The sequence below is a fragment of the Triticum urartu genome, chromosome 6A (assembly GCF_056163025.1).
Source record: "Triticum urartu cultivar PI428250 chromosome 6A, HENAU_Tu73, whole genome shotgun sequence".
Taxonomy (NCBI): Eukaryota; Viridiplantae; Streptophyta; class Magnoliopsida; order Poales; family Poaceae; genus Triticum; species Triticum urartu.
In genome coordinates this window covers 473,088,539-473,111,882 of record NC_141878.1, presented here as the reverse complement: position 1 = coordinate 473,111,882, position 23,344 = coordinate 473,088,539, and the positions used below count along the sequence as shown (strand labels likewise).

General features: G+C 45.9%; 1 protein-coding gene across 1 annotated transcript; it reads left to right on the top strand.

Moving 5' to 3' along the window:
• The first annotated feature begins 10,044 nt into the window (after positions 1-10,044).
• On the top strand, positions 10,045-20,915 carry LOC147965744 (uncharacterized). Its single transcript, XM_087530587.1, has 4 exons — positions 10,045-10,228; positions 10,337-10,521; positions 20,467-20,610; positions 20,664-20,915. Exons 1-4 carry the CDS (start codon positions 10,045-10,047, stop codon positions 20,913-20,915), a joined length of 765 nt encoding a protein of 254 aa, XP_087386713.1.
• Positions 20,916-23,344: the final 2,429 nt, after the last annotated feature.

The window sequence follows — 23,344 nt, the reverse complement described above, 5'->3', positions numbered from 1 at the left end:
CCCATTCACAACAAATTCCAGAAGACCCTTCTTGGAAATTGATGTCAAAGGGGGAGAGAGAGATCACATCAAAGCTTAATAATATCTCTAGGGGGAGGGAATACTCCAGGAAAGAGTAATCTTCAAGGATCCCAGATGCTTGATGTTCAAGAGGAGAGATGCCACATGTATTCTTGGGGGAAAGACATGTTCATATGTGCTTATTTGCATTAGCTTTGTTTTTTTCTGTTCCCTATCTTCTCCTAGCATCACATGCTAGATTCAGGGGGAGCAAGACATCCAAGGGAAAGAAATTCATTAAATTCATTGCATATCTTTCTCTTTGGGGACATGTCAATATCTATCGTGGTACTCTGTACTCATTCTACATGTCATCCCAGTCTCCGTACTCTTGTGGTTTCTTTTGTTTGCTCTAGCTAGTGGGTGCATCTGTGTTATCTAACCTTGTTTACGCAGGCTCATCCCATCCTAGCCAACTCAAGACCACAAGGTAAGTATATGCATCATAATCATGTGTATGAGAAATTCTTGCTGATGTACATACTGTTTGCCTCATGGGCATGAAGGTACATTTCTCACATTTTCATCACTTGCTCTGATGCATATAGCCAAGATACATGTAACACATTGCTACTCTATCATGGTTATGCTCTCACATGCTTCTATATGACATATTCACATGTTTGCATACATGTAGGGGGAGCCTACGCTTGTTACATGTCTTTCCAAAGCTTTACTTGCTACTCTCTATATCCTTATCTAAAGCTTTGATTTATGTTGCCATCAATTACCAAAAAGGGGGAGATTGAAAGCACAAGTGCTCCCTAGGTGGTTTTGGTAATTAATGACAACATATCTCTTGTTGGACTAACATTTTTACCTAGTATGTTTCAGATAAGTTCAACAATGAAGTGGCATGGACTAGAGGATGTGGAATCCCTTCAAGATGCTAAGGACAAAGGATTGGCTCAAGCTTCAAGATCAAGACTCTACATTTTACATTTTAGTGATCCAAGATCACATTGAGTCTATAGGAAATGCCAATACTATCAAGGAGGGATGATGTGTTGCTTAATGGCTTGCTTGCTCAAAGTGCTCAGTGATATGCTCCAAAACCCTCAACTACCTTCCCACATCCACATATGTCCTAAACCAAAAGTCAAACTCGGCCCCACCGATTCTTTCTATCTGGAGCTACCGAGTTCAGTTGACATAGCCACTGCCAGAAATCCTAATCAGTTCGGTCTCACCGATGGGATCTCGGTCTCACCGAGATAGGCATGCAAACTCTCTATTACCTATTGCAATATTTTCGGTCCCACCAAGATATGCAATCGGCCCCACCGAGTTTGCTTGGCCAACTCTCTATTTCGCTTATTACCCAAATCGGTCCCACCGAGTTTGAGTAATCAGTCAAACCGAGTTTTGGATTTACCCTAACCCTAGCACATCGGTCCCACTGAGTTGATCCAGTCGGTCCCACCGAAAATCCTAACAGTCACTAGGTTTGCTAAATCGGTCAGACCGAGTTTTTCAATTCGGTCTCACCGTGATTGGTAAATTGTGTGTAACGGTTAGATTTTGCGTGGAGGCTATATATACCCCTCCACCTACTCTTCATTCGTGGAGAGAGCCATCATAACATACCTACACTTCCAATACACATTTTCTGAGAGAGAACCACCTACTCATGTGTTGAGACCAAGATATTCCATTCCCACCATATGAATTTTGATATCTAGCCTTCCCCAAGTTGCTTTCCACTAAAATTCTCTTTCCACCAAATCCAAATCCTGTGAGAGAGAGTTCAGTGTTGGGGAGACTATCATTTGAAGCACAAGAGCAAGGAGTTCATCATCAAGATACCATTTGTTACTTCTTGGAGAGTGGTGTCTCCTAGATTGGCTAGGTGTCACTTGGGAGCCTCCGACAAAGATTGTGGAGTTGAACCAAGGAGTTTGTAAGGGCAAGGAGATCGCCTACTTCGTGAAGATCTACCGCTAGTGAGGCAAGTCCTTCGTGGGCGATGGCCATGATGGGATAGACAAGGTTGCTTCTTCGTGGACCCTTCGTGGGTGGAGCCCTCCGTGGACTCGCGCAACCGTTACCCTCCGTGGGTTGAAGTCTCCATCTACGTGGATGTACGATAGCACCACCTATCGGAACCACGACAAAAACATCGTGTCTCCAATTGCGTTTGAATTCTCCAAACCCTTCCCCTTTCATTCTTGCAAGTTGCATGCTTTACTTTCCGCTGCTCATATACTCTTTGCATGCTTGCTTGATATGTATTGTGTTTGTTAAACTTGTGCCAAAACTCCACTTCAACTTAAAGAAGTTAAAAACTGCAACTTTTAGCACTTAGTGTCTAATCACCCCCCTCTAGACACCTCTTCTCGATCCTTTCAGGGCCGCAGGCAGGCAAGTCTAGGGACCCCCGTTCCCAGAACGCCGACAGTAGCCCCTGGGCCCAAGGTGCGCTCGGGCTTGGCTTCGAGGCGAAACCAAGGGTCAAGTGCGGAGCGCCGCGGGCCCCCATAGCCTGCGGCCTCGGTCGACGTGTGGCGGTTGATTGGACATGGGCGTCTCCGCTTCCCCACGCTGCCTCGGCAACTGCCCGACTGTTAAAAGGTTGGTGTAGACAGTGTTCGCCTTCACTATTTCCTGCGAGGAATCAAGAAACGGACCCCGTGGGGGTATGTAAAGCGTATATAATTCCTTTTGTCAATATAGTCCTCGTTATGAAGATTTGTGTGCGCATATCCTGCCGAGGCTCGTCCTCCCCTTTCCAATCCTGCGGCAGCTTGGTGCTCTACGTTGACAGGTCTCGGTCCCCAGGCAGGCTGCAGCCGTCGCTGGTATGCAGATCGCGTGCCGTGGTCAAGGCCAGGAGGTGAGCAGCCCAAGGTCCAGTAAGAGCTCCTGAGACGCGATGCTCAAGAGGTCTCCCCTTAGCGTGCAGGCAACTGCCTTAGGATGGGGAAGGAAGAAAATGTTGCCACAGCAGGGCAGCGAAAGGAGTGAGCGAGGGTCTAGTGCTGCAAGCAACTGGTGGATCTAGAGCGAGAACTTATCTTTGGCTGTCTGGGGTCTTCTCCTCGAGTCGTGCCGGACTCGCACACCGGTCGCTGTAGTGTGGCTAGGTCTGGCCCGTGCGGGCCTCCCCTCCCCTCCATGTCCTTCTTGGTGCTTTGCGTCCTCAGGTCCCAGCCCGTGAGCGAGCTCAGCCGCCGCTGGTATGCCAGGTTGCGTGCCGTGGTCAAGGACAGGGGGTGAGGGCTGGAGGGCCAGTAAGAGCTCCTGAGGCGTGATGCTCAGGAGCCCCCCTTTTAACACGCAAGCGAATCGCATGAGAGAAGAGAGAGAGAGTCCACGGTACCGTCTGTTGTGGCCCTCATGAAGTTCCTGCAAGTTAGCGCAAGGAAGGGCACCGGTCGCCGTGGTGATTGCTAGTTTGCTTTTGGCGTGTGAGAGGGGACTCCCTACTGCGGGGAGCCCCCGGGGCGTGTACAACCCTTCCCTGACACGTGGCTTGCATGACAGGGCTAGACGAGGTGTGTCTGGACACTCATGAGCCGGCACGGGACTCACGAGGCCCTACCTAAAGGTGGGTTGCGCCTGGTCTTGATTCTTGTTTGTTGTCTTGGTCCTGTGAAATGGTTGGATAGCGCGAAGGGTCCTAAAGAAAGACGGCCGGCGCGCGACTCCCATGGTGGGTGACAATCAAGCAGGCGATAGTCATAGATAGATTAAGCATGGAAGCAACCTAGCTCAGGTAAATGCAGGGACGATGCATGCCACTGGGTCCGGCCCGAGCGGCTTGGGGATGATGCAGCCCGAGGGGCGCCCCCAATAGGGTAAGCTAAAGACATAAAAGGAAAGATACATGCCACAGGGACGTACCCACGCGGCCTGGGAATGATGCAGCCCTGGGGGTGCTCCAAGCTGAATGAAGTTTGGAAAATGTCACCTGGTTCTGTTGATGAAGGAGAGTTGGGGTAGCTGAAGGCACGCGGCGAAGGGGCTGCCCCTCATGAGCCACCGGGGCCCTGAGCCTCGGGTGGCTCTGGGGGTCCAGGGGGTTCCTTGAAGACCGTCTTTATCTCCATCAGCACCGCGTGGTGTCTGGCCTCCTGAGCCGCCAGGATTCTCCGCAGGTTGCGTTGATAGGCGACCGCCACACTGGGCAGGCCAAAGGGCATGCGAACGTAGTTGTGAGGTGGGCCCTCACAGCGTCCCACGCGCGAAGGCCAGGGAAGTTCCTGAGAGGCGGCCCGATTGAGCCCTAGGACGTCGATGCAGACGCGCAGCCCGGCATCCTCGCTTGGATGGGGAGTTGCCCCCGGTGAGCGGCAGCCACCGCACATGGCCCTCGCGTCTTGCAGTTCCTGAGTGGCCTTGGTGATGAACTCCCGAGCGGGGGGCACTCCTTGCCCTGTGTTCTCCTGAGGGAAACGTGTCGCGAAGCACGCCTCCAAGTGGTGCCCAAGCGCCTCCCTCTTAGTGTTGGAAAAGTCTGAGGCCCTCCAGAAGAGAGCCCCCGAGCCTGCCTGAGAGGGGCGCTGGGCGCGCTTTCCTATGTGATGGAAGAAGGGGCCCTAGGCGCGGGCGCCGATCCTAACGAGGCGCCGCTTGCCTGAGGCCCTGCTTGGCGCAGCTGCTTCTTCTTCTTGGGGGTGGCCTCAGGAGGGCACTCGCCCTGACTGTCAGGGTCGTTGATTGCTGCAGCTTGGAAGGCACGCTCGAGGGAGCACACCGCGTCTCTTTCTTCGCACGAGGCGACGATGATTCCGCCGCTTCCCGGCATCTTGAGGACATTGTAGCCGTGATGGGTCACCGCCATGAACTTGGCCAGGGCTGGATACCCGAGGATGGCGTTGTATGGCAGGTGGATGTAGGCGGCGTTGAAGTCGATGAGCTCGGTGCGGTAGTTGTTGCGTTCTCCAAAGGTAACGGGGAGGCGGACCTGCCCAATCAGGGTAGTAGAGCCATCGGTCACTCCTGAGAAAGGCTTGGTAGGCTGAAGCTGGCCATATGGCACTTGGAGGTTGTCGAATGTGTCGACGGACCGGACATTGAGCCATGCGCCGTCGTCGATGAGGGTCTTGGTAACTTGCATGTTGCTGATGACCGGTGAACAGAGCATTGGGAGGACGCCTACAGTAGCCGCGCACTTGAGCTGATCTGCCGAACTAAACGTGATGGGGCACCTGGACCGTCTGAGCGGCGTGTGGCCTCGAGCTTGGGGAGAACTGCATTCACTTCATGGGCAAATTGTTTGAAGATACGCTGCAAGGCTGGGGCTTGAGCTCCGCCCAAGATGCAGGCGATAGCGCGTGGCTCCTGGAAGCCCCCAGCCCCCTCGTCTTGATGGTGGTCGTCATTCCTTCTGGGTGGTGGCGGTAATGGAGGAAGGCCAGCGTTGCCTTGAGGACGAGCCTCACGAGGCTGGTCCCTCTAGTCGCCCTCGCGAGGCTGATCCTGCCAGCGGTCCTCATGAGGCCGGTCGTGCCACTCCTGGCGCGGGCCACGGTTGTCCCAGCGTCCGCCACCATGTCCTCCTCCTCGGTCGTAGCCCCGGTCGCTGTGCTCGGGGCATCGACCGAAGCGTCCTTCTCGAATGGCTCTGAGCTCTTGATAGTCACTGGTATTGTGGGTATGCAGGTTGTGGAAGGCGCAAAACGGTCAGCTGCCCTTGGATGACTCAGGCTGGTCTCTGCCGCGCTTGGTGACTGGCTCCGCCGTGAGCACGGCTGCTCCCTTGCGCTTCACGTCCTTCGCCTTGGTCTTCTTCTCCTCCGGGTCTGCAGCAAGGAGCTCGAGGAGGGAGAGGCGCCCCTCCTCAGCTCTTGCACACTTGGTCGTGATGTTGAACAGTTCCAAGGTCGTGCACAACTCCTCATGGATGGCGAGCTCCTCCTTCATCTTGACGTCGCGGACACCGTCGGAGAACGCTGAGATGATGGCCTCGTCGGTCACCTTGGGGATCTTGATTCGCGCGCTGTTGAAGCGCTGAATGTACTTCTGCAGGGTCTCTCCTGGTTGTTGCTTGATGCGGCGCAGGTCGCCCGCGACCGGGGGGCGGTCGTGAGTGCCCTGGAAGTTGGCGATGAAGCGGTTGCGCATCTTGTCCCAGGAGGAAATTGAGCCTAGAGGCATGTTCAGGAGCCAGGAGCGGGGGCCATCCTTGAGAGCCATGGGAAACCATTTCGCCATGACTTTCTCGTCGCCGTTGACCGCCTCGATGCTCAGCTCGTAGAGCTGCAGGAACTCCCCGGGGTCGGGGGTGCCATCGTAGCGAGGAGGCGGATCTGGCTTGAACTTGCTCGACCAGGCGATGCTGCGCGGCTCGGGGGTGAAGGCGCGACAGCCGGCCATGGTCACCGGGGCCCGCCTTGGAGGTGGAGCTTGGTCTTGGTGCCCGCGTGCCGCTATGGCCAGCGGCGCGGGGCCTTGCCGCAGCTAACGATCCTGGCACGGCGGAGCGAGGAGTGGTGGAGCATTCGCTCGTGGTCGAGGGACTTCTTGACAGCTTCTTTCTTCACGCGCGGGCGCCGGACGCGGTGGGTCGCGCCGTGGAGCCGCGTGCCTTGGCGCTAGGGCGCCTTCTTGGGCAGAGATGGTGGAGGCGCTTCATGAGCTGCACCGCCCATGGCTGGCGGAGGGCAAGGCAGAGAGTGGGACGGCGCAGGGGAGTCCCCTGCGGCGCGGACTAGCTCGGCGATGCGGTCAAGCCAGTCCTCGTAGAGGTCGTCGACTGGGCGGTAGCGCAGGAGCTCGTGCGCCATGAGGAGCGCGGCCCGTGCGTCCATGGGAACGCGACGAGCGTGAGACGACGAACCAGCGGGAGTCAGCGATGGAGTGGCGGTGCGGCCGTCCTGTCGCACCGAGGGGTGCAGCGAGGATGCTTGCTGCTCGTTCCCCGCCAGGCCGGTGGCGGCGTTGGAGGCAGACGACGGAGAGCGACGGGGTGGCCCGCCAACAGGGGCCGTCTGAGCAACGCGGGTGGCGAGGGCAGCTCGGCGCTCGGCACGGGCACGACGTGCGTCCGTCGTGGAGACGATGAAGCGACGTGACGCGGAGCAACGGGAAGGAAGCTTCGACGCACCCCTACCTGGCGCGCCAAATGTCGGATCACGGGTTCCGACAAAACCCTTAAGCTTCAAACACTGGGGTGCGCGCGAAGATCTTCCCCCTATCGATCCACGTCCTAACTTAGCTAAGATCTCACAAACTAACTCGACGAACTCGCAACACAAAGGACACAAGATTTATACTGGTTCGGGCCACCATTGTGGTGTAATACCCTACTCCAGTGTGCTGGTGGATTGCCTGTTGGGCTGAGGATGAATAGTACAAGGGGAAGAACAGCCTCCTGAGGTTGAGGCGTTCTTGTGTGTGGTGGGTGTGCTGCCAAGGATGTGGTGGCTCCAATCTCGGATCCCTTGTCCCTCTAGCTATGGTGGTGGCTAGTTCTATTTATAGTGTCCCTGGTCCTCTCCTCAAATATTGAGCGGGAAGGGAGCCAACAACGACCAATTTGAAAGGGGACAACTAGTATAAGCTATCCTGACAAAAGCAGTCTTCGCCTGCATCTAGCTCTGGTGGTGACGCTGTCTTGGGCTCCACGGTGACCTCCGTCTTGCCGTCCTTCTGGTCTTGGTCTCGTTGCACCAATATGGAAACCTTTGCTAGATGCCTCGGTACTATGCACCTGCGCTTGCCCCCCTTAGCACCAAAGAGGAAACAAGGATGCTGCGCGCGCTGGTGCCCGCCTGGTCTCGATCGTCATGGCTTACGTCACGAGAACCTCGCGAGGTTTGCCCGGCCTTGAACTCTCCGGCCCTCACGAGCCAGCCTGGTGAGGCCGCTCCCGAGGAGATCTTGTGTCGTCCGCCCCGCGAGGCTTGTCCCCTCGCGAGGGTCTTGATTTCTTGTTGATGAAGATGGGTCATACGGGTCTGCTAGCAAAGCCACGCCGTGGGCCGCAGGCAGGCAAGTCTAGGGACCCCCGTTTCCAGAACGCCGACAAATAGTTATGATGATATCCAAAGCAATGATCAAACATATAGGCATCACATCCAAGATTAGTAGACCGAAATGATTCTGCATCTACTATTATTACTCCACACATCGACCGCTATCCAGCATGCATCTAGTGTATTAAGTTCATGGAAAACGGAGTAATGTTTTAACTAAGATGACATGATGTAGACAAGATAAACTCACATATGATTAAACCCCATCTTTTTACCCTTCATAACAACAATACATACGTGTCATGTCCTCTTCTGTCACTTGGATTGAGCACCGCAAGATCGAACCCATTACGAAGCATCTCTTCCTATGGCAAGATATATAAATCAATCTAGTTGGCCAAACCAAACCAATAAATTGGAGAAGAAATACGAAGCTATCTTAATCATGCATGAAAGAGTTCAGAGAAAACTCAAATAATATTCATGGATTGATCTGATCATAAACTCTCAATTCATCGGATCTCAACAAACACACCGCAAAAAGTCATTACATCAAATAGATCTCCAAGAACAACAAGGAGAACATTGTATTGAGAATCAAAAGGAGACAAGAATTCATATAGCTACTAACTATGGATCTGTAGGTCTGTGGTAAATTACTCACGCAACATCGGAGGGGCAACAAGGATGATGAAGAACCCCTCCGTGATCGTTTCCCCCTCCGGCAGAGTTCCAAAAGGGCCCCAGATGGGATCTCTCGAGAATAGTGGCTTGTGGCGGTGGAAAATATATTTCGTGGACTCCCTCGTAGGTTTCCTGATTTTGGAGTATTTATATAGGCGGAGTTAGGTCAAACAAAGGGCCGTGGGACCCACTACCCACCAGGGGGCCTCTGGCGTGCCCTGGTGCCTAGTGGGCCACTCCTCCATCTTCTCATGTACTCCAGAAGCTTGCAGGGTCTCTTATTGCTAGAAAAAAATCTCCAAAAAATTTGCGGTATTTGGATTTCGTTTGGTATTGATATTTTGCAAAGTCAAAAACAAGCAAAAAACAGCAACTGACACTGGGCACTAAGTTAATAGGTTAGTACCAAAAAAGATATAAAGTTGCTCATATATGTATATAAAACATCCAAGATTGATATTATAATAGCATGAAATAATCAAAAATTATAAATACATTGGAGACGTATCAAGATCCCATATTGATAGTGCGCAGAATACCCACAGTAGATGAAGCAGCGAAGCAAAGAAATTACATGAATGCGAATAGAATACAAAGCATTGGAAGAAACAAAATGGCACAACATTGATGATGTAGAAAAGGAAGAAGAGTTCGTACAGACTGAAAATGCAAAGACATCAGGAAGGAGATGAACAGGAAGCAAAGGAGTAAACATATAAGGTCCACCTATAGTCAAAGAGGGAATAGTAGAATAGTATGTACGATGAATATGTACAAGACCGACATGTATAATGGACCGTATTACGACGTATTCATAGCATATATCAATTACAATTACAAGTGGTTTTTCATGATTTTACAGTACACAGAAGTGTACGAATTAGAGGGCGAACGGAGCCACGTAAGTGCGTACCCCACTCATGGTACTGGTAAAAGGATACAACAAAGGAGTTTTCGCACCCCACAACCACTTCACCAACGATTGGTCATCCTCCTACAAATCTTCATTGTCCACGTGCAATCTCTGCATACGTGGAACCTGTGCCATCCATTGAGCAACTTGATTACAGGACCGTAGCATGCCACAACCAACTCATGGCATTACAGAATTGATAAAATTTCTTAGAAAGCATGATGGCATTACAGACCATGTTAACGGTCAGCTAAAAATGTATCGGGCCTTCGGTTCGAGTGAATTGCAAAAAACCACCACATTTGGGGCATCGATTGCGGAAAACCACGAGGTCGCTAATCATTTGCAAAAAGCACCGCACATTCAATAAACTTTTTGCAGTGTGCAATAATCGACCGATTTGCTTCGTTTGAGTGCATTTCCGACAGCTAGGGCCCGGTTTCCCCTACGTGGCATAACGGACCGCAAATGGCGCCGTCTGGTCGAGACGACTTGGTCAGCTCGCGTTGGTCGGGCCAACCGCACCGCCCCCACTCCACTTCTCCCTCACTTACTCCTCTGCTCTCCCTCGCGCTCTCAACCTTGCTTTGCCTCCTCTCGCCTTTCCGCTCACCGCCGGTCACCATGGTGTCTTGGAGCGACGGCTCGAGCAGTGAGGACTCCGACGTGTAGATCATTTCTTCATACGACTCCCCTATTAAGGTCAGTTGGTTCCACCAGGACTGCATTTAGGGTTTGGATTTGGGCATTTTGGATTTAGGGTTTGAGCTCGATTTGAACCAGTACATTTGTGTTGCCCAGATCCCACCAACAATGGATGACCTGTTGTTCACTGGTGCTGCTGGCGATTTGAGGGTGATGTGCGAGCATGGCAAGCCAGGGAAGAAATGTGTTGTATTCCAGGGGATAAGCAGTAGGAGGAGGTTCATTGCTTGTGCCCTAGAAGTAAGTTAGCAAATTAGTTGCAAAGTGAAACCTCTCCTATGTGTAGTATAGTTCATTTGTTCTAGGGTTAATTGTTCATGTTCTAGGGTTTACTGTTCATTGCTCATAGTTCCTGTTCATGGTTCATTGATACTGATTTATGTTCATAGTAACTGTTCATGTTAGGAAAATGCTCACAATAATTGTTGTTTAGTTTTGTGAGTTGAATTGATCTAACTGAATCTGCACCTTAACTTAACTGAATATGTAACATGTGACAACATGTTTGAACTACTTTATTTTGTATTGCAAGGAGTTAATAACTATGGATTAGTGCAGTGGGTAGATGAGGAGTGGCCAGATCATCTACAGAATGCCCTCCACAAATTTTGGCTTATGTATGAGGATAGCATTGATACGTCTCCAACGTATCTACTTTTCCAAACACTTCTTCCCTTGTTTTGGACTCTAACTTGCATGATTTGAATGGAACTAACCCGGACTGACGCTGTTTTCAGCAGAATTACCATGGTGTTATGTATGTGCAGGAGCAAACGTTCTCGGAATGACCTGAAACTTCATGGAGCCACTTTTCAGAAAATAAGAAAAATACCTGCAAAAGATGAAGGCCAGGGGGCCCACCACCTTGCCACGAGGGTGGGGACGCGCCCCCTACTTCGTGGGCCCCCTGTTGTCTCTCCAACTCCAACTCCACCTCCATATATTGAGTTTCGGGGAGAGAAAAAACAGAGAGAAGAAATGATCACGTTTTATGATATGGAGCCGCCGCCAAGCCCTAAAACCTCTCGGGAGGGCTGATCTGGAGTCCGTTCGGGGCTCCGGAGAAGGGAATCTATCGCCATCATCATCATCAACCATCCTCCATCACCAATTTCATGATGCTCACTGCCGTGCGTGAGTAATTCCATCGTAGGCTTGCTGGACGGTGATGGGTTGGATGGGATCTATCATGTAATCGAGTTAGTTTTGTTAGGGTTTGATCCCTAGTGTCCACTATGTTCTGAGATTGATGTTGCTATGACTTTGCTATGCTTAATGCTTGTCACTAGGCCCGAGTGCCATGATTTCAAATCTGAACCTATTATGTTTTCATCAATATATGAGTGTTCTTGATCCTATCTTGCAAGTCTATAGTCACCTATTATGTGTTATTATCCGTTAACCCCAAAGTGACAATAATAGGGATACTTACCGGTGATGACCGTAGTTTGAGGAGTTCATGTATTCACTATGTGTTAATGCTTTGTTCCGGTTCTCTATTAAAAGGAGGCCTTAATATCCCTTAGTTTCCATAAGGACCCCGCTGCCAAGGGAGGGTAGGACAAAAGATGTCATGCAAGTTCTTTTCCATAAGCACGTATGACTATATTCAGAATACATGCCTACATTATATTGACGAACTGGAGCTAGTTCTGTGTCACCCTAGGTTATGACTGTTACTTGATGAACCGCATCCGGCATAATTCTCCATCACCGATCCATTGCCTATGAGCTTTTACTGTATTGTTCTTCGCTTATTTACTTTCCCGTTACTATTGCTATCATCACTACAAAATACCAAAAACATTGCTTTTACTACCGTTACCTTTTGTTACCGTTATCACTACTATCATATTACTTTGCTACTAAATACTTTGCTGCATATATTAAGTTTCCAGGTGTGGTTGAATTGACAACTCACCTACTAATACTTGAGAGTATTCTTTGGCTCCCCTTGTGTCGAATCAATAAATTTGGTTTGAATACTTTACCCTCAAAAACTGTTGCGATCCCCTATACTTGCGGGTTATCAAGACTATTTTCTGGCGCCGTTGCCGAGGAGCATAGCTCTATTCTTTGAGTCACTTGGGATATATATCTTGTTATCATTATGAAGAACTTGAGAGATCCAAAAACCAAGATCTGTCCCTCAACTATGAGGGGAGGTAAGGAATTGCCATCTAGCTCTACACTTGTTTCACCTTCTGTTATGAGTAAGCTTGCGACACCTACACCTGCTTCTGCTATTCGTTCTGATATGTCGCATGTTATTGATGATGCCACTTCTGCTATGCATGATACTTATGATGAAACTACCACTATGCCTGATACTACTATGCCACTTAGTGATTTCTTGATGAACAACTTGCTAGGGCTAGAGAAATTGAAAATACTGAATCTGATGATACTGATGAAAGTGATGATGAAGAACCACTTGTTATTCCTAAGGGTTATGTTTTTGATCAAGAAGCTTCTTTAGCTATTTTCGTGTGCCAAAATAGAAATGAACTCAAAAGGTTATTAGCTAAATGGAGTAAGCAATCTCTAAATGCTAGAATGAAACCTGGCCCTGCTTTTGCTACTTCACCTATCTTTGTTACTTATAAGGATTATGAATTCTCTGTTGATCCTGATATAATTACTTTGGTTGAATCTGATCCTTTTCATGGTTATGAATCTGAAACTGTTGTGGCACATCTTACTAAATTAAATTATATAGCTACCCTGTTTACTAAAGATGAGAGAACTTGCTACTTTTACATCCTTAAAATATTTCCGTTCTCATTAAAGGGTGATGCTAAGATATGGTTTAATTCTCTTGATCCTGGTTGTGTGCGTAGTCCCCAGGATATGATTTATTACTTCTCTGCTAAATATTTCCCTGCTCATAAGAAACAAGCTGCTTTAAGGGATATATATAATTTTATGCAAATTGAAGAAGAGAGTCTCCCACAAGCTTGGGGGAGGCTTCTCCAATTACTTAATACTTTGCCTGATCATCCTATTAAGAAAAATGAAATACTTGATATCTTTTATAATGGACTAACCGATGCCTCCAGAGATTACCTGGATAGTTGTGTTGGTTCTGTTTTCAGGGAAAGAACACCGGATGAAGCTGAAATTCTAATGAATAATATGTTGACAAATGAAAATAATTGGACAGCTCCGGAGCCAATTCCTGAACCTATTCCTAAACCAACTCTGAAGAAGAGGGGTATTCTATTTCTCAGTCCTGAAGATATGCAAGAGGTAAAGAAATCTATGAAAGAAAAAGGTATTAAAGTTGAAGATGTTCAGAATTTACCTCCTATTGAAGAAATACATGGTCTTAATTTACCGCCTGTTGAAGAAACTCATGGTCTTGATAACCCGACACAGGTAGTAAAGGTCAATTCTCTCTACAGATATGATAAAGTTGTAATCCCAGTTACTAAATTTGCTAGCCCATGCTTAGGTGAGTTTGATAAATTTATGGCTAAGCAAGAAGACTTTAATGCTTATTTTGGTAGACAATTGAAATACAATTCAAATATGCTTGAACACTTGGGTGATTATATGGCTAATGTTAAAGGTGAACTTAAACTTATTAGTAAACATGCTTCTATGGTTACAACTCAAGTAGAACAAGTACTTAAAGCTCAAAATGATTAGCTCAATGAATTGAATAGTAAGAATAATGATAATGTTGTTAGAGTGGCTACTAGAACTGGTAGAATGACTCAGGAACCTTTGTATCCTGAAGGACCCTAAGAGAATTGAGCAAGATTCTCAGAGAAATAATATAGATGTACCTAGTTCTTCTAAAAAGAAGAAAAAGACAGATGATATGACTTTGCATGCTTCTAGTGATCTATTGTTGAAACACCTGAGAATCCAAATGATATTTCTATTTCTGATGCTGAAACTCAATCTGGTAATGAACCTAAAACTAGTGATAATGTTAATGATGATGCTCAACCTAGTAATGATAATGACATATAAATTGAACCTGCTGTTGATTTTGATAACCCACAATCAAAGAATCGACGTTATGATAAGAAAGACTTTGCTGCTAGGAAACATGGTAAAGAAAGAGAGCCTTGGGTTCAGAAACCCATGCCTTTTCCTCCCAAACCATCCAAGAAAAAGGATGATGAGGATTTTGAGCGCTTTGCTGAAATGATTAGACCTATCTTTTTTGCGTATGCGATTAACTGATATACTCAAAACCAATCCTTATGCTAAGTACATGAAAGATATTATTGCAAATAAAAGAAAGATACCGAAAGCTGAAATTTCCACCATGCTTGCTAATTATACTTTTAAGGGTGGAATATCAAAGAGACTTGGAGATACAGGAGTACCAACTATACCATGCTCCATTAAAAGAAACTATGTTAAAACTGCTTTATGTGATCTTGGAGCCGATGTTAGTCCTCTCTCTTTATATCGTAGACTTGATTTGAATAAGTTGACACCTATTGAAATATCTTTGCAAATGGCTGATAAATCAACTGCTATACATGTCGGTATTTGTGAGGATGTGCCTGTTGTAGTTGCAAACGTTACTATTTTAACAGACTTTGTTATTCTTGATATTCCCAAGGACGATAGTATGTCTATTATTCTTGGAAGACCCTTTTTCAATACTGCAGGGGCTGTTATTGATTGCACTAAAGGCAATGTCACTTTTCATGTTAATGGTAATGAGCATACGGTACACTTTCCGAGGAAACAACCTAAAGTTCACAGTATCAATTCTATTGGAAAAATTCCATCTATTATATTTGGAGGTTTTGAATTTCCTCTTCCTACTGTCAAGAAGAAATATGATATTCTTATTATTGGGGATATGCATATCCCCGTTGAGGTAACATAGTGTTATTCGAAATTTCTACGGTTCCATGTTATTCGAAATGAGTTCGTTAACAAGACTTGACCAACCTTGTTAGTGGATTCCTTTTGATGACCATGAGATGGATGAAACTAGAAGGCACAACCTTCTGTACCCCACTTTTACTTTCTGTTATTTATATTAAATAAAATAAAAATAAATATTTTTCTGTCTGTTATCTGATTATCCGTGCAATATGAAAATACCTCGAAAATAAAAGTTCTCCAAATGCCCTGAAATTTAAATATGATTTTTTCTAGAATATTTGTGGATTTATGGAACTGAGACCACACCAGGGGGGGTCAACCACCTGCCCACGAGGGTGGAGGGGGCGCCCACCCCTCTAGGGCGCGCCCCTACCTCGTGGGCCCACGGTGGCCCTCCTCCACTTATTCCTGCACATACACACTTCATCTTCCTCCCCCAAACACGAATAACCAGCTCAAACCCGAGTCCAAGCTCATTTTGCTGCCATTTTCGATCTCCTTGCTCAAAGCACCTCTCACAAAACTGCTTGGGGAGATTGTTCCTTGGTATGTGACTCCTCCATTGGTCCAATTAGTTTTTGTTCTAGTGCTTTATTCATTGCAAATTTTTGCTGCTTAGGTGACCCTGTTCTTGAGCTTGCATGTCAAATTTATATGGTCCCAAGTAGTTTTGGTGCATGATATAGGCCCTAGGCACTTGTAGGAGTAGTTGTTATCAATATTATTGAGTTTGATTTACTTTTATTTTGAAGTTACTAAAAAAATTCAGAATTTTTCAGAGGAAGAAAAATGCTTAGGAAAATGTTCCAAGGTGGTTCCTCAAGGAAGCAAGGACCCAAGCTTGCAATGCGTGATGCTGATGAAGAGCCACCAAGAGACGCTCCAGTGCGTCCTTGTGAGTGGCCTTCTGAGAACTTTATGGATCGAGCGGGAATTAAGGAAGAATTCAATGCATATTTGCATAACGCTGATCTTGTGAGCTTCGAGGAAGAGAAGTGCAGCCAGTATCATAACCTCACCGGTACCTTTTTGAGGAGGTTTGAATTTTCAACTTCACGTAATTCTCCAACTGTCCTGTTTGATCTTTATGATAAATCTTACACTATGGGCTTAGAGGATTTTACCACTGCATGCAAACTTCCACAATGGGGTAGTATAAGGGATCCTCGCAAATCTGAATTTAGAGATTTTCTTGCTAGCATAACTGTGGGAGAATCTAGAGATATTACACAAGCTACCATAGGGAGCATTCACTTTCCTGCTATACATTATTTTGCTCTCTTCACAGGTAGATGCATAAATGGTAAAGATGAGGCATCTCACATGTGTGTCCCCGATCTCAGTATTCTTAGGAGTGCTGTGTCAGGAGACAAATCATATAATTTGGGAGCCATTGTTGCACGTAGGTTGCATCTTAATAGACTTAATGGAGATTTCTTCGGTGGAATTTATGCAACCCAGATAGCTAATTTTCTTGGTATAGCCATACACGAAGATGATATTGAATTACCTCCTGCTTATCTAGATTTTAATGTTATGGTTCACCACCAGTTTGTCGAGAGGAACGAATCACCACTCCAGTATCGACTAATCTTTGACAGACATCGTGTTGTCCGTATTACTCTCCCTGCTCCTGCCTTCTTAGATTACCAGGCAAGAGGAGGATATACTATTACCAGAGAGGAGGCAGATGAGTACGAGAGGAGAGAGGAGACCGCTCGTCGCCACGTTGCAGCTCAGCAGGCGATAGCTGCTGCATCACAGTACGACCCCAACTACTATTATGGACATCCGCCAGGCCAGCCGTGGCCATAGACCAACTTAGGCCAAAAGCCTAAGCTTGGGGGAGTACATATTTCCCACCTACATTACATTTATGTTCACACACTCATTGCTAGATGTCGGTGCTCATACTTTTTCATTGTATCATCCATGCTAGTTTATTTTCCTTTTTATGCTTTCTTCTTGTGTGTTTGATAAACCTTAAGAAAAAACCAAAAAATTTAGTTGTAGCTTTTAATTAATTTACCTTCCATGCTTGTAGTAGTAATTAAAAAGAAGAAAACCCAAAAAGATTTCCTGTTCTTCTTTTGCTTGTTGGGAGCTTTCCCGTGTAAATAGTTTTATTTCTTTTCTTTGGGGCGATAGGAGAAGACCATAATTAAATTGTTGAAGTGACTCTTATATGCATTATTGTTGATCTGACAAAAGAGCCCATATTGCCTTGTCTTCTCCTGTTTATTGAATGCCTGCAGATTCCAGCTTAGTCCAATGCACGTGCACTATTATTATTATTCACATCGTTCGGTCGTGCAAGTGAAAGGCAATTATGATGATATATGATGGACTGACTGAGATGAGAAAAGCTGGTATGAACTCGACCTCTTTTGTTTTTGTAAATATGATTAGGTCATTGTTCCTGATTTAGCCTATTATGAATAAACATGTTTGCAATGACAATTAGAGATCATAGTTTCTTGTGCCATGCTCGATTAGCTATGAGTTATAATGATTTACCTTGCGTGCCAACATGCTATTAAAATGGTTATGATGTGGTATGATAGGGTGGTATCCTCCTCTGAATGATTTAAGTGACTTGACTTGGCACATGTTCACACATGTAGTTGAAACAAAATCAACATAGCCTTCACGATATTTATGTTCATGGTGGATTATATCCTAATCATGCTTGCATTCGGTGTTGATTAATTTTAATGCATGTTCATGACTGTTGTCGCTCTCTAGCTGGTCGCTTCCCAGTCTTTTGCTAGCCTTCACCTGTACTTAGCGGGAATACTGCTTGTGCATCCAAACTCCTTAAACCCCAAAGTTATTCCACATGAGTCCACTATACCTGCCTATATACGGTATCTACCTGCCGTTCCAAGTAAATTTGTATGTGCCAAACTCTAAACCTTCAAATAAATATCTTGTTTTGTATGCACGAATAGCTCATGTATCAACTATGGTTGTCTGTATCTTTCATATTAGGCGGGTTATTCTCAAGAGGAGTGGACTCCGCTCCTCACTCACGAGATAAATGGCTGGTCACCGGGATGCCCAGTCCCATGCTTTATGCAAACTAAATCAAAATATTGCAAACAAAACTCCCCCTGGGACTCTTGTTAGTTGGAGGCACTCGTTGTTTTGAGCAAGCCATGGATTGATGCTTGTTGGTGGAAGGGGGAGTATAAACTTTACCATTCTGTTTAGGAACCGCCTATAATGTGTGTAGCATGGAAGATATCGCCATCTCTTGGTTGTTATGTTGACAATGAAAGTATACCGCTCAAAATATTATTCACCTCTGTTTCAAAACCGAGCTCTGGCACCTCTACAAATCCCCGCTTCCCTCTGCGAAGGGCCTATCTATTTACCTTTATGCTGAGTCATCATCCTCTAATTAAAAAAGCACCAGTTGGAGAGCACCGCTATCATTTGCATTCATTATTGTGAGTTTACGTTGAGTATGACTTGACTGGATCTCTTTTACCATGAATTAAAATGTCTAGTCAGTCCTTGGTCTTTAAAGGTGCTCTGCATTTATGTTTTGCGATCTCAGAAAGGGCTAGCGAGATACCACCTTGTTATATCATGTTATGATTGTTTTGAGAAAGTGTTGTCATCCGAGATTTATTATTATGGCTCGCTAGTTGATTATGCTGTTGATATGAGTAAACTTGAGATCTATGTGTTATTGTGAATGTGGTTAGTTATAATCTTTGTTGAAAACTTGAATGCTGGCTTTACATATTTACAACAACAAGAGCAAACAGAGTTTGTAAAAGTTTTTCCTTATCACTTTCAGTTTGTCAACTGAATTGCTTGAGGACAAGCAAAGGTTTAAGCTTGGGGTAGTTGATACGTCTCCAACGTATCTACTTTTCCAAACACTTTTGCCCTTGTTTTGGACTCTAACTTGCTTGATTTGAATGGAACTAACCCGGACTGACGTTGTTTTCAGCAGAATTACCATGGTGTTATTTATGTGCAGGAGCAAACGTTCTCGGAATGACCTGAAACTTCACGGAGCCACTTTTCAGAAAATAAGAAAAATACCTGCAAAAGATGAAGGCCAGGGGGGCCGCCACCTTGCCACGAGGGTGGGGGCGCGCCCCCTACCTCGTGGGCCCCCTGTTGCCTCTCCGACTCCAACTCCACCTCCATATATTGAGTTTCAGGGAGAAAAACATCAGAGAGAAGAAATCATCATGTTTTACAATACGGAGCCGCCCCCAAGCCCTAAAACCTCTCGGGAGGGCTGATCTGTAGTCCGTTCGGGGCTCCGGAGAGGGGAATCCGTCGCCATCGTCATCATCAACCATCCTCCATCACCAATTTCATGATGCTCACCGTCGTGCGTGAGTAATTCCATCGTAGCCTTGCTGGGCGGTGATGGGTTGAATGGGATCTATCATGTAATCGAGTTAGTTTTGTTAGGGTTTGATCCCTAGTGTCCACAATGTTCTGAGATTGATGTTGCTATGACTTTTCTATTCTTAATGCTTGTCACTAGGGCCCGAGTGCCATGATTTCAAATTTGAACCTATTATGTTTTCATCAATATATGAGTGTTCTTGATCCTGTCTTGCAAGTCTATAGTCACCTATTATGTGTTATGATCCGTTAACCCTGAAGTGACAATAATCGGGATACTTACCGGTGATGACCGTAGTTTGAGGAGTTCATGTATTCACTATGTGTTAATGCTTTGTTCCGGTTCTCTATTAAAAGGAGGCCTTAATATCCCTTAGTTTCCATAAGGACCCCGCTGCCACGGGAGGGTAGGACAAAAGATGTCATGCAAGTTCTTTTCCATGAGCACGTATGACTATATTCAGAATACATGCCTACATTATATTGACGAACTGGAGCTAGTTCTGTGTCACCCTAGGTTATGACTGTTACATGATGAACCGCATCTGGCATAATTCTCCATCACTGATCCATTGCCTATGAGCTTTTCCTATATTGTTCTTCGCTTATTTACTTTCCTGTTGCTATTGCTATCATCACTACAAAATACCAAAAACATTGCTTTTACTACCGTTACCTTTTGTTACCGTTATCACTACTATCATATTACTTTTCTACTAAATACTTTGCTGCAGATATTAAGTTTCCAGGTGTGGTTGAATTGACAACTCGGCTGCTAATACTTGAGAGTATTCTTTGGCTCCCCTTGTGTCGAATCAATAAATTTGGTTGAATACTTTACCCTCGAAAACTGTTGTGATCCCCTATACTTGCGGGTTATCAAGCATCCAGGCCAATAAGATGGCATGCCTTGAGCATTCATTTACTGTGCACAATCTAGCATAACAGAAAAAAGAGTTGCAGGAGAGTTATGAGAAGCTTGTTGAAGATGTGAAGAACCTCTTGGATTCCCAGGATAATCTGCCACATGAAACTGATATGAATGTTGCTGACAGCAGCATGGAAAAGGATGCTGAGATCAAAATATTGAAGGCAGTTGTTGATCAGTTGAAGTGCATTCATGTTGCTCAAGCCAATGTCATTAGGAATTTGAAGTTCAATCATCTAAAAGAGAAGGAAAGATGAGCTCTGATAAGTGGACTTTGGAGTTTAGCTTTGCTGACATGAAGAAAGAGAAGGAGAAGCTGGATCATTACATTGTTGAGTTGACTAAAGAGAAGGAGAAGTTGAACATTGAGAATAGTACTTTGCAGTGTGTTGCTGCTGACCTGAAGAAAGCTGGTGAAAGTAACAAGAGGAAGCTGAAGGAAATCAAGGGTATTTGTGGTGAAGAATAAATTATGCTATCATATGACCATGTGGGTCATTGCCTTTAGTTACTAACTTTGAACTATGGCTTGTAATGTGTTAAGTTTGAATCAGTTGAACTAAGTTACTTTTGAAGCATTGAACTATGGCTTGTAATGTGTGCCAAATTTGAATCTGTTGAACTAAGCTGTGAAGTATGGCATGGCATGTAATGGGTTTAGCTTGGATCATTTAATGAAGGTGTTTGCAGTGTTATTTTTATGTTGGTTTGTGATGAAAGGTTTGTTTGTAGTTTGGATCCTTCATTTAGTGGTTGGTCAACACCGAGACACCCAAAGTGACAAAAATGGTTCATTTAAGGTTGGTCGACGCCGAGACACCCAGAGTGACAAAAATGGTTCATTTAAGGTTGGTCGACGCCGAGCCACCCTAAGTGACAAATTGCCTTCACTTAGGGGTTGGTTGACGTCGAGCCACCCTAAGTGACAAGTTTGCTTCACTTAGGGGTTGGTCGATGCCAAGCCACCCTAAGTGACAAGTTTGCTTCACTTAGGGGTTGGTCGACACTGAGCCAACCTAAGTGACAAATTGCCTTCACTTAGGGGTTGGTCGACGCCGAGCCACCCTAAGTGACAAATTGCCTTCACTTAGGGGTTGGTCGATGCCGAGCCACCCTAAGTGACAAATTGCCTTCAATTAGGGGTTGGTCGACACCGAGCCACCCTAAGTGACAAATTCCCTTCACTTAGGGGTTGGTCGATGCCGAGCCACCCTAAGTGACAAATTGCCTTCACTTAGGGGTTGGTCTACGCCGAGCCACCCTAAGTGACAAATTCCCTTCACTTAGGGGTTGGTCGACGCCGACCCACCCTAAGTGACATCATCATCATAACTATAAAATCCTAAATAGCTTGATGCAACAAAGTGTAAATGGCAGCATGCTACCTCTTGAGCACTGCGTTGGTTTTCCTTGAAGAGGAAAGGGTGATGCAGTAAAGTAGCGTAAGTATTTCCCTTAGTTTTTGAGAACCAAGGTATCAATCCAGTAGGAGATCACGCTCGAGTCCCACGCATCTACACAAACAAATAAGAACCTTGCAACCAACGCGATAAAGGGGTTGTCAATCCCTTCACGGTCACTTACGAGAGTGAGATCTGATAGATATGATAAGATAATATTTTTGGTATTTTTATGATAAAGAGATATAAAGATGCAAAGTAAAACAAACGGCAATAGAAATAGCTAAGTGTTGGAAGATTAATATGATGGAAGATAGACCCGGGGGGGCATAGGTTTCACTAGTGTATTCTCTCAAGAGCATAAGTATTACGGTGGGTAAACAAATTACTGTCGAGCAATCGATAGAATTGAGCATAGTTATGAGAATTTCTAGGTATGATCATGTATATAGGCATCACGTCGGTGACAAGTAGACCGAAACGATTCTGCATCTACTACTATTACTCCACACATCGACCGCTATCCAGCATGCATCTAGAGTATTAAGTTCACAAGAACAAAGTAATGCTTTAAGTAAGATGACATAATGTAGAGGGATAAACTCATGCAATATGATATAAACCCCATCTTCTTATCCTAGATGGCAACAATACAATATGTGCCTTGCTGCCCCTGCTGTCACTGGGAAAGGACACCGCAAGATTGAACCCAAAGTTAAGCACTTCTCCCATTGCAATAAAGATCAATCTAGTAGGCCAAACCAAACTGATAATTCGAAGAGACTTGCAAAGATAACCAATCATACATAAAAGAATTCAGAGGAGATTCAAATATTGTTCATAGATAAACTTGATCATAAACCCATAATTCATCGGATCTCGACAAACACACCGCAAAAGAAGATTACATCGAATAGATCTCCAAGAAGATCGAGGAGAACTTTGTATTGAGATTCAAAGAGAGAGAAGAAGCCATCTAGCTACTAGCTATGGACTCGAAGGTCTGAAGTAAACTACTCACACATCACCGGAGAGGCCATGGAGTTGATGTAGAGCCCCTCCGTGATCAATGCCCCCTCCGGCGGAGCTCCGGAAAAGGCCCCAAGATGGGATCTCTCAGGTACATAAGGTTGCGGCGGTGGAATTAGGTTTTCGTGGTGCTCCTGGATGTTTGCGGGGTACGTGGACTTATATAGGAGGAAGAAGTTGGTCGGTGGAGCAACGAGGGGCCCACGAGGGTGGAAGGCACGCCTAGGGTGGTAGGCGCGCCCCCCTGCCTCGTGGCCTCCTCGATTGTTTCTTGACGCCCACTCCAAGTCTCCTGGATCACGTTTGTTGAGAAAATCACGTTCCCGAAGGTTTCATTCCGTTTGGACTTCGTTTGATATTCCTTTCTTGTGAAACACTGAAATAGGCAAAAAAACAACAATTTGGGCTGGGCCTCCGGTTAATAGGTTAATCCCAAAATTAATATAAAAGTGTATAATAAAGCCCATTA

What these genes read in the sequence shown, in the direction of transcription:
- LOC147965744 (XM_087530587.1), top strand. Translation starts at nt 10,045, where the DNA reads ATGGCGCCGTCTGGTCGAGACGACTTGGTCAGCTCGCGTTGGTCGGGC. An exon ending in TTGGAGCGACGGCTCGAGCA is followed by an intron (nt 10,229 to 10,336) that starts GTGAGGACTCCG and finishes TTTTGGATTTAG; the next exon opens with GGTTTGAGCTCGATTTGAAC. An exon ending in TCATTGCTTGTGCCCTAGAA is followed by an intron (nt 10,522 to 20,466) that starts GTAAGTTAGCAA and finishes CTAGCATAACAG; the next exon opens with AAAAAAGAGTTGCAGGAGAG.